The 15888-nt window shown below is 42.8% G+C and overlaps 1 protein-coding gene across 2 annotated transcripts in view; it reads left to right on the forward strand.

Moving 5' to 3' along the window:
• The window catches only part of LIPA (lipase A, lysosomal acid type), a 30688-nt gene extending 15596 nt beyond the window's left edge, over nucleotides 1–15092 (forward strand). For both annotated transcript variants that reach the window (XM_080912121.1, XM_080912122.1), the window contains exons 5-10: nucleotides 1243–1352; nucleotides 2944–3080; nucleotides 7954–8100; nucleotides 9430–9501; nucleotides 12445–12516; nucleotides 13344–15092. In XM_080912121.1, coding sequence (XP_080768247.1) covers nucleotides 1243–1352; nucleotides 2944–3080; nucleotides 7954–8100; nucleotides 9430–9501; nucleotides 12445–12516; nucleotides 13344–13577 — 772 coding nt within the window. In that variant the 3' untranslated portion in view covers nucleotides 13578–15092. The remainder of the gene's footprint in view (nucleotides 1–1242; nucleotides 1353–2943; nucleotides 3081–7953; nucleotides 8101–9429; nucleotides 9502–12444; nucleotides 12517–13343) is intronic.
• Nucleotides 15093–15888: the final 796 nt, after the last annotated feature.

Here is a 15888-nt window from a genome sequence, read left to right on the forward strand (position 1 = left end):
ATAAGCAATTAGATTCAATTAGGAATTCTTAAGGTATTAACATTCCTGGCACGTGGTGTGGACTACTAGGTTAAGTCTCAGGCAAACCCCCTCACCTCCCAATAACACCCACACCCACCTGTTTGTTCCTTTTATTTCTCTCTCTCTTTCTCTCTCTTACATCTGGCTCCACCAATGAATTAAAGAATTATTGTGTGATATCTGACACAGTGTATAAACTGTGTTTGTTTCCTCATCTATAAATTGAGGATAATAAAGTTCTAGCTCATAAAGTCACTGGGCCTAAAGTAAAAGATTCAAGGAAGAAGCCTCCACAGATCCTGCGGTATTTTGAGTGCTTTCTGACTCTGGGATTGTCCCTTCCCTCTTCTCTCTGTCACACACACACACACACACACACACACACACACACACACACACACATACACACACACAGGCTCTCTCTCACATGTACATTCATACATGCTCACATACAAACATATAGTCTCTCACACACGTCTATACACACACATATATACATAAAACGTGTTGTGTTTTATAAAAAGACCAGGATGTGTTTGATAAAGCACAGTATGATGAGGTGGTAGGGGTGCCTCAGAGGGCCCATGCTGAGGCATCTCCTCCCCCTAAGGTACCCGTATGGGTATAGTGTAGAATAAAGTTTATTTAGGGTATAGGAAGGGGAGTTGCGGAGGGAGTAGAGACAGAGAAGGAGAGAGACAGAGAGAGACAGGGGCGGGGCAGGGTGGAGGCTGGCCAGTAACAAGTGGCAAGAGAGAGCAGGATAGGAAGAAAGGGAGAAAGGAGTCAGGGCAAGAAGAAAGTCAAAAAGAGAGGAGTCAGAGAGAGTGAGGAGAGGCCAAACAGCCCTTTTATAGCAAACCAGGCCTACCTGGCTATTGCCAGGTAATTGTTTGGTAGAGCCTAGAAAAATGCTAACACACACACACACACACACACACACACACACAGACACAAAGATATAATCCCATTTACAGGCAGTGTGTGCAGTGAATCCAGCTCATTTGTAATGTAACATCACAGAGGCGTTACTTCAAGACATACAACTGGGCTGGAATGCCAGAGATGTCCTTGGTCCTCAGTTAGTGTTCTGAAGTCATACGTGATTGATTATTCAGCCATGTTCAGTGTGTGCTGACACTTGTTAGGTTAAATGTCTGCACACTATTCTATATTTGTGTGCTATTTCAATCAAAGAGTCCTTTGTCTTTTCCATTATAGTTTTGATGAGATGGCAAAATATGACCTACCTGCTTCAATTAACTACATTGTGAATAAAACTGGCCAAGAACAACTCTATTACGTGGGCCACTCTCAAGGCTGCACCATAGGTATGTATATAGCCAAGAGGTCAAAGGCCATGGTGGTAGAAGTGAAATGCACAGAGATGACATTACTTCACGTACAGCTTTTTGTTAACGTCAAGCAGAAATCATAAACAGGGTAAGGAATTTTCAACAATAATATTTAGAAATTCAGAATTCAGTAGGAATTGTTAAATATCTTAAAATGGAAAGAATTGTTGTAGGCTGAATGTTACATGTTTTCCAGTTTAAGGAGCATAAGAAGGTGAGAGGGTAGAAAAATGGGAAGTTTTCTAGTGTCAGAAACCTTAAAGAGTCAATAACAAAATATACTCTAATTGTTAACTGCCCTGGACTGGGGTTCATATCAATGTAGAGAGCTTGCCTGGCATGTTTGAATCCCAGGGTCTAGCCTGTAGCTCCATCCAAAGTAAATACATTAGTAATCAAAGAAATTAATTCAAGTCAAACATAGCTGGCTACAAGGACGACAGCTTATAATTTGTAGTTTGGGGAAACTATTTGCATGTTTTGTTCATGTTATTATGAGACTAACATGTTTTTAAGTGTGTGTACGTTTGTGTGTTTGCTTACAGTGTCTTAGCTGTCTTTCTCAGGCTGTCTTGTTCTTTTGAGAGAAAGTCTAGACACTAAATGGGCTTCACTGCTGGCCAGCCAGTCTCAAAATATTCACATGGTCGCACCATCCCAGTGCACAGAACGACCACGTGGCTCTGTGACGTGGGCTTTGAGGATTAAACTCAGCTTCAGTTTGTATGGCAAACTCCTTATGGAGTGATCTACCTTCTTAGTTCAATATGGGTTTATTTTTTTTTTTTAAATCTAAAAAAAAAAAAGCACAAAATTTTACAAAGTTTAAAAAACTGCAAATTAGCACTAATTTTTAACAAGTCGCTTTCTCTAATGAGAACGTGGAACACATTCCATAATTTCTTAGATTCTGACGTTTGGTGTTCTCTGACACCTTCTTGTTCATGGTGTATGTTCTCTATGGAATACATTCTGCAAGGAGAATGAAATGTGAAAAGTGTGAGTGTTAACGTGTTATTAGAGTGCCCTGTCTTCCAGAGGATAGAGCCGCACGGTCATTATTAACAATGCTTCTTTCGGGACTAGGTGACTCGTCTGGTAAAATCCATTGTTCCTAAAGTGTTGTAGGGACAAATAGCATGGGGCGATCTAAGAGAAGTGTAAAAGATACATCACAGCAAGGGGAGTCTAAATGCAGTTTTTGTGTCACTGGTGTTCTGCTTGGATGGTCTGCAAATAGGAATGGAAAGAGGGGGAGGAGTAGAAGTGTGGGGTGGAGCTGTAGAGGTTGATGTTGTCATGGAAACAGGAAAGCCTTTTTGGTTCTCTTACCCTGGGCTTCTTTCCATGCATATTGTAGGCTTAAATCTGGAACCAAATTCAGTGTTCCTGACCCAGAATGCTTTAAGAACTCTGTTCAAGTGTACAAGGGAAGTGTTACTTGTATAGTTACTGGGCTTCCTCTTTAGGGTACAATGGCTGACCTTTCTCATGGTTTTCTGTTGTTGTTTTTTTCTTTTTGAGGAAGTACTAGAAGATCTATCTAATTCTTTCCTTTGCCTTGCAGGTTTTATAGCATTTTCACAGATGCCTGAGCTAGCAAAGAAGATTAAAATGTTTTTTGCCATGGCTCCTGTGTTGTCTCTCAATTTTGCTTCGGGCCCACTGGTCAAATTGGGACGGTTGCCAGATCTTCTTCTTGAGGTACTTGGGTCTCACCCACTTCATTCCTCTTCTGAGCAGAAAAGTTGTTCTTTAGAGGAGGATAGGGAGTGTCCTCTGGACGTGCTCTTACTGGAGCACTGGGTGTGTCTTCACCCCTCCTCCTGCAGAGGCATCTAGAGATCTGTCTTGTTAACTCGGTACTGAGCTGCCTGTTCTCATGGTTAACATGTTAGTCCAGCTCCCTACCCACCATACAAGTAGGGTACAAGGAAGTTTTTGAAAAAGTACTTATGTGTTCGAAGAGTTGCTTTCATTCACAGGACATAGGAGTGGACAGGAGGTTGGAGATAGGAAATGAGCCATTCTCCTGTGCCTGCCCCTAGCCATGGTGAACCTGATCTAGGACATTATTTTAATAGAGCATATTTTATAATATGGCCCTTAAGCATACTAGTGCTTAGCCCTAAAACTATGCAATTCCAAGCTGTATTCAAAGGGCAAACAGCACTCATGAGAGGGAGTTTAAGTCTTTAAGACTGGCATTATTCCTTTATTATGTATTTTATAGAAAAACACAAATGCATGGGAAATCCTGTACAGCACTGACTACATTCACATGCTGCTTTTTTCATGTTTTGGTTGTGAGCCTAACCTTCAAGGCCTGAGCCATACCTCCAGACCTGTAAAGGGTTTTTGACAATGAGAAACCATGCATTGGACTGTGGTCCCAATAGATTACAATAAAGCTGAAAACTTTCTACCAATTACTGATATCATAGTCTAACATATAGTTCACAATTTGTGGTGATGCTAGTATATAAAAAATTATGGTGACAAGAGTTACATAAAAGTGTCAGGGATATAGTCTTGCATATTATTTATGTCGTAGTTGTCTGTAACTGTCACCTAGACACTGCCTAGGGTTATCTGAGAAGAGTCCTAATTGAGGAATTATCTAGATCACATTGATTGTGGCATGTCTGGAGGATCGTCTTAACAATTAATTGATACAGGAGGTCCCAGGCCACTGGGGCCAAAGTCTTCCCCATGCAGAAAGGTCCTGGGTTGTATAAGAAAACTGCCTAAGCATTAGTCTGTGTGTGGATCAGTGAGAATCTCAGTTGTTCCCACCTTTTCTGACTTCCCTCGGTAGTGGATGTGAGCTGAATGTGTAAGATGAAATACAGCCTTTTCTCTCCAAATTTGCTCCTAGTTAGTGTGTTACAACAGCAATAGGAAAGCAAGCCAGAATAATGTCATTCTTGATAATATCTATCAGTGGTTTACTTATAGCCTTTCCTCTTCATCATGATCTTTGAATGTACTCCTTGGTCTTGCAAAAATGTGTATGGCACGATGCCACAGCAGTGGACTGGTGAGTCTCACATTCACCACATCTTTTGATTGTGTCATGAGCTTGTGTCCAGTGATGACCTGCACTACCTAGGATTGGGTAAGGATGTTACTATGTGCTGATTACACAATGGTAAATTACTTGAGAAGTTAGTTCTTAGAACTTCTCTGTGGTATTAAGTAACTCATTGCTTCAAGGTAGACGTAACAAAGCTCCCTCTCTCGGGCCATTTTAAAGTCTTTCACAGGAAGTATGCACTTTTCTCTGATCTCAAAACCTGACAGTTACTATGGTGGAAGAATCACAGTGTTATACTTTATTGTAAAGAGCTACAGTAATTTAGTCAGGCTCTTTTGGTAGGAACTCATTGCACCAGCAAACATACTGATAAAATTTTGTTTTGACTGTCTTTGTTAATAGTGCTGATTTGCATTACAAACACTTCAGAAATTACAAGTACTTGCTGACTTCTAGGCTGCCCCCATAATGCCTTCTTTAGAACTACTCAATTTGAAGGTCTTTTCCTACAGACTCCACATATGAGTTTATGCCCATAGAGATGCACCAGAGAGGTGTATTGTTTTGTTTCAATGTGATTGGTATCTAATTCTTTTTATTTTATTTTTTGCCCCCACCCCGCAATGGTATCCAATTCCATAGATTGTTCTGCAGGTTGCTTATTTCTTCCAAGGAGAGCTAGCCTTCCAATTGATTTTTCTTAGTAAGTGTTACGTAGACAGATTTTGATTCTAAAGACCTGTTATTAGTTAGATTCACTGCTGTGGTGGACATTTGGGCTGGGGAGAATCTCTAGAGGTGATACAGGAGAATGCAGTTGCTGCTGTAGGAATGAATGTTCTTAATCTAGCTTGTTCCTTATGAGTTCTTGAGTTAGCTTTGTAAACTCAGAAATGTCACATCTCCTCCCAGGCTACTTTTGAGATTACAGTTTATAAATTCTGGACTGGGGAAATCAGGCATCTGTGTTTTTATAAAACAATCTCTGTGATTTCTGATGAAGACTGTGGGCCTGGCATTTGGGAATCATGGCTTCAGACTAGACTGCTTGATGGCACAAACTGGGAAAGTTAGAAGAAAAATACTCACAAAGCAAAGCAAGGAAACCAAAAGACAAACAAAAAAGTGAACAAATATTTATAACATCTTTGAATTAATTTATCCGAAAAATACATGTTTTGTGGCAGTAAAGTGTTTCCCTCTAATCCTTTGGGAGAAAAAAATACAAAGGTGTAATTTTCCAACCAATCAAATGACCACTTTGTAGATACTATGCCTGGAGTTGTGAATGGGCTAACTCTCCATGTCACATGACTTTTTCTCCTTGTGAAATTTACTTCCTGGTGATTTTTGGCCAGCTCTTATATTGCTTTTCTGAAGGAGATCATTCAGACCTAATTGATGTCTATCCTTAGGTAATGATACATGGTCCAACAGAAGATTGATTTATCCGTGTGCTGGCTAGGTTTTATGGCAAGTTGACACAGCCTACCATCATTTGGAAGTAGAAATCCCTAAATGAGAAAATTCCCCATCTCGGCTGTCATGTAGGCAAGACTTTCAGGGCATTTTCTTAATTAGTGATTGGTCCAAGAAAGCATAGCTCATTGCCAGTAGTGCTTCCTTGGGCAGGTGGTCCTGGTCGTTATAAGAAAGCAGGCTGAGCAAGGCATGAGGGAGCAAGATGGGAAGCAACAGTCTGTAATGGCTTCTACATCAGCTCCTGCCTGCAGGTTCCTGTTCATTGTCAGTTCCTGCCCTGACGTCCTTGGATAATGTACTGTGATGCAATGTGGAACTATAAGCTGAAATAAATCCTTTCTTCCCCAGGAGAGAAATTATTTTAACACAGGTAGTAGAAATCCTAACAAAGAGAGACAGAGACCTGTGGATGGGTAAATTCTCTGGAAGAAACTAGAATACAGCATTAAACATTTAAACTACTGCAGATCGGATAAATGACTTTTTTCTTAAGGGAGGGAAAAGGAAGCTCTGCTTCGCCGTCCTGTGGCTTAGTGATGAGCAGAAACAATAGAATGAGTACTGTTGCACGTGGTCCTGAGCTCATGGGCATTTACTTTTGTCAGTTATTGATATTCACAAAGCATCCATTCAGAGGCAGAGACGCAGACCGAGTGAGCAGCTACATCATTTGTGTTTACAGCTTCCAGCTACTACTCGCCAGCCTCTGTAGGCAAATCTGTTGCATGTCTTTGGTCCCTTTGTCTTGTAGAAGCATTGTCTTGGTTTCTGCTTTCACTGTCCGTCACTGTTTCCTCCGTATGCATGTTCATCATTGTAGCCAGATATTTCCTTTTTTAAAAAAGGATGCTTGAAGGTCCAACCTCTGTCTGAAAAGACCCATTCTCCAAATAATGACACGATCAGATACAGACAGTTTAGACGAAAATGTCAGCCTTTTAAGGGGTCATAACACAACCCACAACATTTCCTTTGTAGATATTTGAGTTTTCTATTCTTGCTTGTCCTGTAGTTGGTGAGTGTGTGCAAGACAGCAAAGGGACAGACAGATCTGAGTTCCATATAAGGAAGGCCTGTTTCCCATCCCACAGTGCATGAAGGTCTGCCTTGGGGATGTAGTGACACTTCTGGTTATACTTGTGGACACATTCAGTTGACTGTTGGTTAGGGACAGTGTACATTGAGAATTGGAAAACTTCTTTTACAAAGAGCCGGAGAGCAAGTGAATTTGGCCTAGTGGGCTAAGTGGTTTCTGTGGTTGACTATTCCCGTGTGCAAAAGCAAACTGGTACTGTGGTTGCATTCCAGGAAAACTTACAGAAGAACCACATGTGGTGCTGGAGGCAGGGCGAGTGAGGAGTAATGAATTGTCTAATTGCTTAAGAGTAATTGTTTAATGGGCACAGATGCAAGGATTCTGAAGGTGGATCATAGGGATAATGGCACAAGCTTGAATGTGCTTGCCATTAACTGAACAGTTAAAAAATGACTCAGATGATACATCTTATGTGTTTTACCATCATAAAATATTCCATAATAAATTAACAATAACCATGCATGACGGCTCACAGCTACAATATCAGCCTCTTGGAGACTGGGGTAGCAGGATTTCCATGAGTTTAGGGGCAGACTGGGCTATATAACAACCACGAGGCTAGCCAGAGCTATACAGCAGGACCCTGTTTTGAAACAAACAAACAAACAGTAACCCGCCTTAGGGGGCTGGATTTGGCCCATATGAGAGTAGAGGGAAACACATTTAGTCGGAGCCTTAGGATCCTCTCAGAAGTTCTATTAGAGACTGTCACAAATGGTCATGATCGTCTCCCTTTATAATACTCTACTATAAACTTACTTAGCTTTCTGCCTCTGTCTTTTCATTATGGGGACTTGTCTCGTGTGTATCTCATAGGTTTCCTGTTTAGTATGTTGGTACATTGTCATTGTGTTCTGGAGGCCCCTGTGGATAGGCTTGTATGCCTGTGGTTCTGAAGGCATGTGAAGCTGGAACATCAGGTTGAAATGCTGACCCATTCTCGGGTTTCTTTGTATTTTTAGGACTTGTTTGGACAGAAGCAATTTCTTCCTCAGAGCGCGATGCTGAAATGGCTGAGCACTCACGTTTGCACTCACGTCATCATGAAGGAGCTTTGCGTCAATATCTTCTTTCTGATATGTGGCTTCAATGAGAAGAATTTAAATATGGTACGTAGTCATTATCCATGGATGTGCTTATGAGTGGGAGAGATGCAGACCTGGACCCAGCACACATTAGAGCTTCATCTGAGAAACGCAAGCATCAGCTGTAGCAGTGGTCCCACTGCTGCTGCCTTTGGGTTCACTTGTCTCAGCTTCTTTCACAGAACCTATATAGAAGCAGGGAGTGCATCTGTCACGAGTCATAACATTTATATAGCATTGATTCTAGTAGTGTATTTCTGCTGAGAACATTTGATCCCAATCTGGGTTTCTACCCTACCTGTGACCATTTAGTTTTCAGATAAAAGACACACACAACCTATATTTATTACAAGCCTCAGTCAGCACAACATTCAGACAGATGTCTATCCTCTGTGCTATTATGTCAATTTCCCAGCCAATAATCCCATTATTTATTTTGCCACATTTCACCTGGGCTGCTCTTAACTCCAATTAGCCAACCCACATGGCCATTATTTTATGACCCACCTAACCCATGGCAGCTTTCTCCTCTCCATTCTCCCCTTTGTGGTTGACCTCCGCAAAGCCCGGGAACCTTAAACCCCACCTATGTGTCTTCTGCCCAGCTACTGGCTGTCAGCATCTTTATTCACCAGTCAGAAATAACATAGGGGCAAAGTCACATAGCATCACTTGGGTCTCTGTGGTGTGGACCCTCTAATCTCTGGGGCAACCAGGTCTTAGGGACCGGCATTAAGCATTACAATACAAAGCAACAGACCAAACCCCAACATGTTTCTTAAAAAAAATGTGTGTTTAAATCTGGAGTGGCTATACATATGTATTTATGTTTGTTATGAAGTGCAAGTTTCTGGCTGTGTTTCTAAATGCATTTGTGTCTTAGAATGCTGAACTTTGGAAACAGGTTTTAAAATTCTGGAGTAAAGCTGGGCGTGTCGGTGCGTTTCTGTAACTCCAGCACTTGGGGAACTGAGTCAGGAGGACCTGAGTTCAAATCTGAGTCAGAGCCTTTCCCCAACAAAATAATCTGCAATAGAGGGCGTAGAAACTTTAAAGGAAGACATGATATTTAAAGGTTTGGCAATGTAGGGAAGTGTGAAGAAGATAAGAAATGACCCATGGTTGCAGCCTGTTCCCCACTGCCCTTACTCCACCGTTGTCCTTCCTTCATAGGTCCTCTGCAGAGGTGGCCATTTTTTATTGGATCTATTCTGATCTCTAAGAGATTAACAGTCTGAAAAGCAACTGTGTTTAGATTTTATTATTTTATCCATTAATGAGAAAAATGTACTTATAGATAAACAGCCCCTTGACAGTCTGTCTTTTCTCTAATTCGTCATCATCACCTCTCAGTCTAGAGTGGATGTGTACACAACACACTGTCCTGCGGGAACGTCTGTGCAAAACATGTTACACTGGAGCCAGGTAAGCGAACTTGGGCACCGGCTGGGTTCATGTGAAGTTAATATTAGGCAAAGCTGGGACTGGACAAGCCGGGGATCCTCGGCGCATCGCTCTCACGCTTTTCACAAACAAAAACAATAGACCAGATCTGTTTTTTTCTGTACAATTATGAGTGCTTGTCACTGGCCTGGCGCCACCTTTGGCATCTTCCATCATGTACTCTGAGTTAGGCAGGGGTTCATCAGACCGTTATCAGGGTTGAGTTCCCTCATTCTTCTCTTCCTCTCTTCTCCTTTATTGCCATCTCAGATTTATATATCCCTCTCCTATGCTCCCTTCCTTTTCCCTCACTATTTTTGATTCTGTACTAGATTTGTCATATTCCAAGAGGTAAGATATGTAAAAAGATAAATAAAGGCCGTGGCTCTGCAGCTTGAATGCTGTCTGTGCAGGCAAAGCAACTGGTAATCAACGCCCAGAACTCACAGAAAGGTAGACGGAGAGAACCAACTTCATAGAGTCCTCTGGCCTTCCCAGCTGTGTGCACTCCCTGTTCTTGTACACACAACAATAATAAAAACATTTTCAAAAATAAATACAAACAAAAGCAGACCCCTGTGTTCCCAGAGATTCTAATTCCTTTGGGCTGGAGCACCTGTAGTTTGGGTGTTTGAGTTTTTTATTTTGTTTTGTTTTGTTTTGTTTTGCATTTTTATTTAGATGTAAGTAGTACAATTCGATACACTGGCATAACCTATAATGCCATTGTCTCAAGTATGATAGGAAACACTTGCCAGTTCCAAAAGTCCCCTCGTGCTCCTCCTGGCTAATGTCTCCCGTGACAACAGCTGCTGACCTGCTTTCTGTCACAGCGTTTTACTTTGCCTTTCCTCGGGTTTGTGTGAGGAGAGACACAGAATACAATGCACTTGATTGGTGTTTGTCTGACTGCTCTTCACAACGTTTTATTTCTAAAAAGTCTGCCATCTGCCTGTTCCACGAGCCAGGCGTGCAGGTCACTGGGGGTCGCAGCCCTGTCCTTAGAAGTGAGGCAAGACACAATGGCTACGATGAGGTGTCCTCTCTAAAGCTTCTCTTAAGGAGCTGCCTCGTAGGTTGTTATTATGTCTGGAAAACTAAAGGTCAGGTGACAGAGCTTGCTGTGGCTTGGAGCGGACGCAAGTTGTCTGCTCCATGATTGCAGCTCACATTCACCACTTCGGTGATTCGCTAGCCCCTGGAAAACACTCAAATTCGCAATGTCCTTCTTCCAGGCCCATGGTCCTCTCCAGTGTATGTCTGTTTATGATCACTTGTCTTCTTCACAAGTCCTCATACTAAAATTCCCCAACATGTGTGAATATTTTACCTCTTTCTTTGGTCATGGCTTCAAAAGGGCCCCATTCCCAACATGTGTCAGCCTGTGCTGTGACTGTGGCTGCCCTAAGACTGTGCTATGTCATCGTCACAGAATGGTCTTGTTTCATTCTCAGTGTCCCTGCCCTGCCATGAGCAATGGGTTTGGGTGAGAGGAGGTGCACTGGCTGCAATCCAACTGTCTGCTCTGATTCTGGCCCTTTGATCAGCTGATGTTGGTCAAGACTGCAGGCTGAGTCCGAGAGCCTTGATCTCTAGCCAAGTTGTGATTTCAGCATTTCCAAATCCACAGCTCAGTGGAGACAGCCCCGTGCCTTTTGCCCTCCTTCTCAACGTGATGTCCCTCTGTCCATACAGGGATTACTCTGTACAGCGAGTTCCTAGTGTTTTCTGGTTACTGCTCTCCCGCCGGGCTCTCCCACTGGGACGTGATACCAGGGATCAGGAAAAGATGCAAGTGCTCAGCTCATGATCCACAGTTGGTTTTTAGTTTAGTTTCGTTTCGTTTCGTTTTGTTTCAGTCCAGGACCCTCGTCCATGGGATGCCACACATGCCCATGAAGGCTAGATCTTCCATTCTCCTCAGACATGTCTGCCTGGAAACACCCTCATAGACACAGCCACTCCTAGAGATGTCTCTTAGTTTACTCCAAATTTAGTCAAATTGCCAATCATAGCATCCTTTAGTCTGAATCTGATAAGTTTATTCTCTCGTTCTCCAGCCAAACCCATTCCTGCCTCTCCAGACCCCCACCCTCCAGCCCTGCTCAGAGCCTGGGTACTTGTTTTTCTTAGAAGAGTTCCATCCTCACCTGGCTTTCCCATGCTAGCCACTGCCACTGAGGACACAGATGGAAACAGACTCCTGGGCCTATGCCACATCTATCCAGGATCTGAATTCCGGAGGTGTGTTCCTAGGATCTGCGTAGTAATAGGACTCAGATCATTCTGATGCCATCCGCTTTTTGAAATGGGCTGTTTTTTTTTTTTGTTTGTTGAGAAAAACGATAGGAAGTGTGCATTTGATTAACTCTTGGAAACAGCGCGGATGGCTGAGCTCATCTCAGGCTAAGTTACAAGCTATTCCCTGCTCACCGGGTGCTTTGTCCATGTGATGACGTGTGAGAGAGTGGTAGGCTGAGGTCTGCACATGTGTCACCAGTGTCAATGTTGTTTGAACATCAGAGAATGCGCCGAATGCAAAGCAGGCTGGTTATGTCACTTGGCAATAGGGCTTCATCTGCTCACAATCCAAACCATCAGTGTGCATGACGTCTCCAAATAAAACCACTAACGCTTTCTAAATGCCCGTGAAGCAAACCTTTGTGGAAAATCTCCACACAAAGTTCATCTCATAGGGGTAACCCTTCTTGTCATAGCTCCTTCTCCAACCCGTCAGTCAGAAGTTCAGTCACGTGGTTAAGGAAGCCACAGTACAGTTTTAAACTTTTCTTAAATAATTATTTGGAAATGGTAAAACAGACCTGGATTGGGGAGTAACTCGATTTAACTCCAGCAACCTCTTATATTATCGTACAAATTTCAGTGTCGGTTAATTCTTTTCCTCCAAACTTTAATGTTTTTTAGGTTGTTAAGTACCATAAGCTTCAAGCTTTTGACTGGGGAAGCAGTGAGAAGAATTATTTTCATTACAACCAGGTAAGATTTTTAGTTAAAATGTGTTTTGAAAACTCACCACAGAAGCCAGCCTGGGCTTCCAGAACTCAGCTGGGCTCAGCTGCTGAGAGAATGCTCTTGGCAGAATTACTTGGTTATGATGTTTTTCCCTCAGTCCACTCATATCTTTACAGATCTGTCAGTGGTGGTATGGCCCAGGTCTATGCTTTTGGCTGTAAACAAGGAAAAGGTCACTGAGATTCAGTAAGACCATAAACACACTCCTTAGAACCAAAAAGCCTGCAGGCTACTGCCAGCTTGCTAGACTCGAAACCTCAGGCCTGTCACACGGCCTTTAAGCCTCTTCTTCCCTGTGCAAATACAATTTCCAGTTTGGATCACCAAGTTTCCTAAAGTATGAGAACCGTTCTCTCTGCTTCTCTTAATTCTTGGGATAGCCCTTGTCTGTGGCTTAAAGTTTGGAAAACGGAGGAGTGGGGGATTTGTGTGACTTCTCTTGGGTTGAGAGGAGAGGGTGAGGATATGATCCCACAGTGCCTCCCTATTCAGTTGTGTCAACTGTCCTGACTGCACATCTGGGGCAAATCATGATACTCACTGGGGGTTAAGTGGTCCCTACAGTGCAGCAGAAGGGAACATCTCCACAGCTCCACTTCTGGTAACAACTACTTGAAAAACATAGTGGGAGCAATTCTTAAAATATGTCTTTTTTTTAAAATTAAAAACATTTTTTAAAAAACTTTCAAATCAGTCTTACTTGACATTTGTTTTTCAATGGAGGTTTTATTACGATTTAAAAAATTATAACAAGAACTGTGAAGATTTCTATGATTCTTTTTTTCTTGCAGAGTTATCCTCCCCTGTACAGCATAAAAGACATGCATGTCCCCATTGCTTTGTGGAGTGGGGGCCAAGACTGGCTGGCAGACACCCGTGACATCAATATCTTACTGACTGAAATCCCCAAGTTGGTGTACCACAAACACATTCCTGACTGGGACCATCTGGATTTTATCTGGGGTTTGGATGCCCCCTGGAGGCTGTATGACGAAGTCATCAGTCTAATGAAGAAATACCAGTGAATGCCAGTCTCATACTGCCCCTTGAGTAGGTGCGGGAAAAACCACAACAGATGTTTGCTTCATTTCTGTAAAATACTTGTGTATGCCTTGTCTAGGTCATTTGTATTTTTTGAGTGGCAGAAAATGATGATGCTGAAGATGTACGTTGCTCTCTGGTTAAGACGTACACACGCTAGCTGTCTTGTGTTTCATTACGATTGACAAGCTAGGGTGACATCCAGTGACGCCTTCTAAGTCTTTAGCAAGTATGGGTGTTACTCAAGAAAGTCGGTGCAATCCTTTTGTTTACTTTTTTCAGTTGTTTTCAGTGTGTGTGTGTGCTGTGTGCTGGCCAGACCTTCCCTGTGTGGAGGCAAGGACTCACAGGGTGTCTTCCTCAGATACTTTCTTGTTTATTTCTCTCTACCTTCCCCCTCCCCAGTGCTGCAGAAGCCAGCAGTTTTACACTGATTCGAGGGACAATATCTCAGGTTTTCAGGCTTGTGTAGCAAGCCCTTTATTCGCCAAGCCATTGCCTCAAACCCTCTGTGATTGAAAAGTTGCTCAGTTGCCTTTAAATTCCGACCCAACACGCAAGGTCTTGTGTTCTTGTGAACGAACACAAGACTTTCCAAGGTATTGTTTGTTAGCAAACATAAGTCTGCCAGCGACTTTGAATACATGATGACAAAAAGCTCCTTGCTTGACACAGCCGCGCAAACCTGCAATCTGAACTTTTCGGAGACTGAGACAGGGAGTCTGCTGTTAGATTTAGGGTTGATCTAAAGAGACTTTGTCTCTAGAAAACCAAAGACAAAGGAGGAAAAAAAGCCCAGAGCACTCAGTTCTCATCTCTTTGCCTTAGAGGGCTTGGCAGCCCAGAGGTCCTGTGCTTACCCATCCGAACAACATTTCCATGTTTTATGCACTAGCTACCTAGTGAAATCCAGTGTTATCCCAGCTTCTCCAGGTGTAAATATTCTCCTCCAACTTTATCAGACCTCAGTAACAAGCATTTAGCGAATATTTAGATTTTTTTTCAGGCTAAGCCAAAGAAACAAATAAAAAATAGATAAATAAAAGCAGTTTGTAATGATTAAAAAAGAATCTTGAAGATTGGTACAATGTGTTGTTCCGCATGTGCGGTCAGATCACTTTCCTGTGGAGAAACGTTCTGTGGAGGGACAAACCACTAATTTGCCAGAAGTGAATGTTGTGGCCGTGATGCCGGTGCTTGCGTGGAGTCAAGGCTGGCTTTCCTGTGGCAAGCATTCCAGTTCCTTTTCACACAGATGAGGCGGATGTTTTTAGACAGCTCGGCTCTGGAATTTCACTTTGAGAACCAGTGTCCTCTGCACAGTATTTTACTGAGCCTGCTTTGCCCCCATGTACGGGAGCCCTCATCCGTTCACTTGGCGTGTTAGCAGGAATATTACTTGATATCAACTCATGATACAGGCAGAATGATATAACTTTGTAACATTTTAAAGGTTCATATTTAAAGTTTTCAATAAATCTCAGCCTCCCGGGCCTGAACATCCGTGTGCTCTTGTTTGCTTTTCAATGGTTAACCTATACTTTTGCTTTTAGCAGGACATAAGATTTTCTTTCTCTATTCTCCCCATTCCCAGAAACTTTAATTACATAGTTCATGAACAATTTGAGGGAAGAGAAGGGGATGCTGGGCCTAGAGAGGGCTCGGTCTGGCTACATGATCTGTTACCGGGACTCAGTTCAGACTAGGCAATAATAAAACCCTTTCCCTGACAGTGGCTAGTCTCAGGTGGTACCTTGGACTGTCGCCTCTTCCTTGACCAAATGAAACAAATAAAGCTGACAGAGACAGTTCATGCCTCAGTGGCTCCAAAAAAACATGGCGGAGGGCTCACACTGGTCTGCACTTAAATACAAAGTACATGCCACCATTCATCTTTGAATACTCTTCAGTCTAACACTGCTTTCATTACAGTGACAAAATGTGGTCCGACACAGTGGGTGCATGCTTTGAGTTAGACATGTGAGAACAAGGAACACCTGGGTAGGCCCAAGGACTGGTACAACCTTCGTGTTCCCCCCCCCCCCAGCACTGAAAGACCAAGAGAACACTGGGTGCACCTCCCAAGGAGTCACCCACCTCCCTGACCAAGGCAAACTGGCTTTGTCAGGAAAGGATGGAGCTGAAAAACAGGGACAGTGAGTCGGAATTGCTAGCTGTCATTTCCCCGTAAGTGTGGAGAACATGCTGGGGAGCGCCATACATGATGTGGTTTTTCCAGCTGCAGTTGGTGTTAATGGGCCTCCTAGGTTTCCCGGAGACTTCTCGGATAGCCCT

Source organism: Micromys minutus (assembly GCF_963924665.1).
Source record: "Micromys minutus genome assembly, chromosome: 2".
NCBI lineage: Eukaryota > Metazoa > Chordata > Mammalia > Rodentia > Muridae > Micromys > Micromys minutus.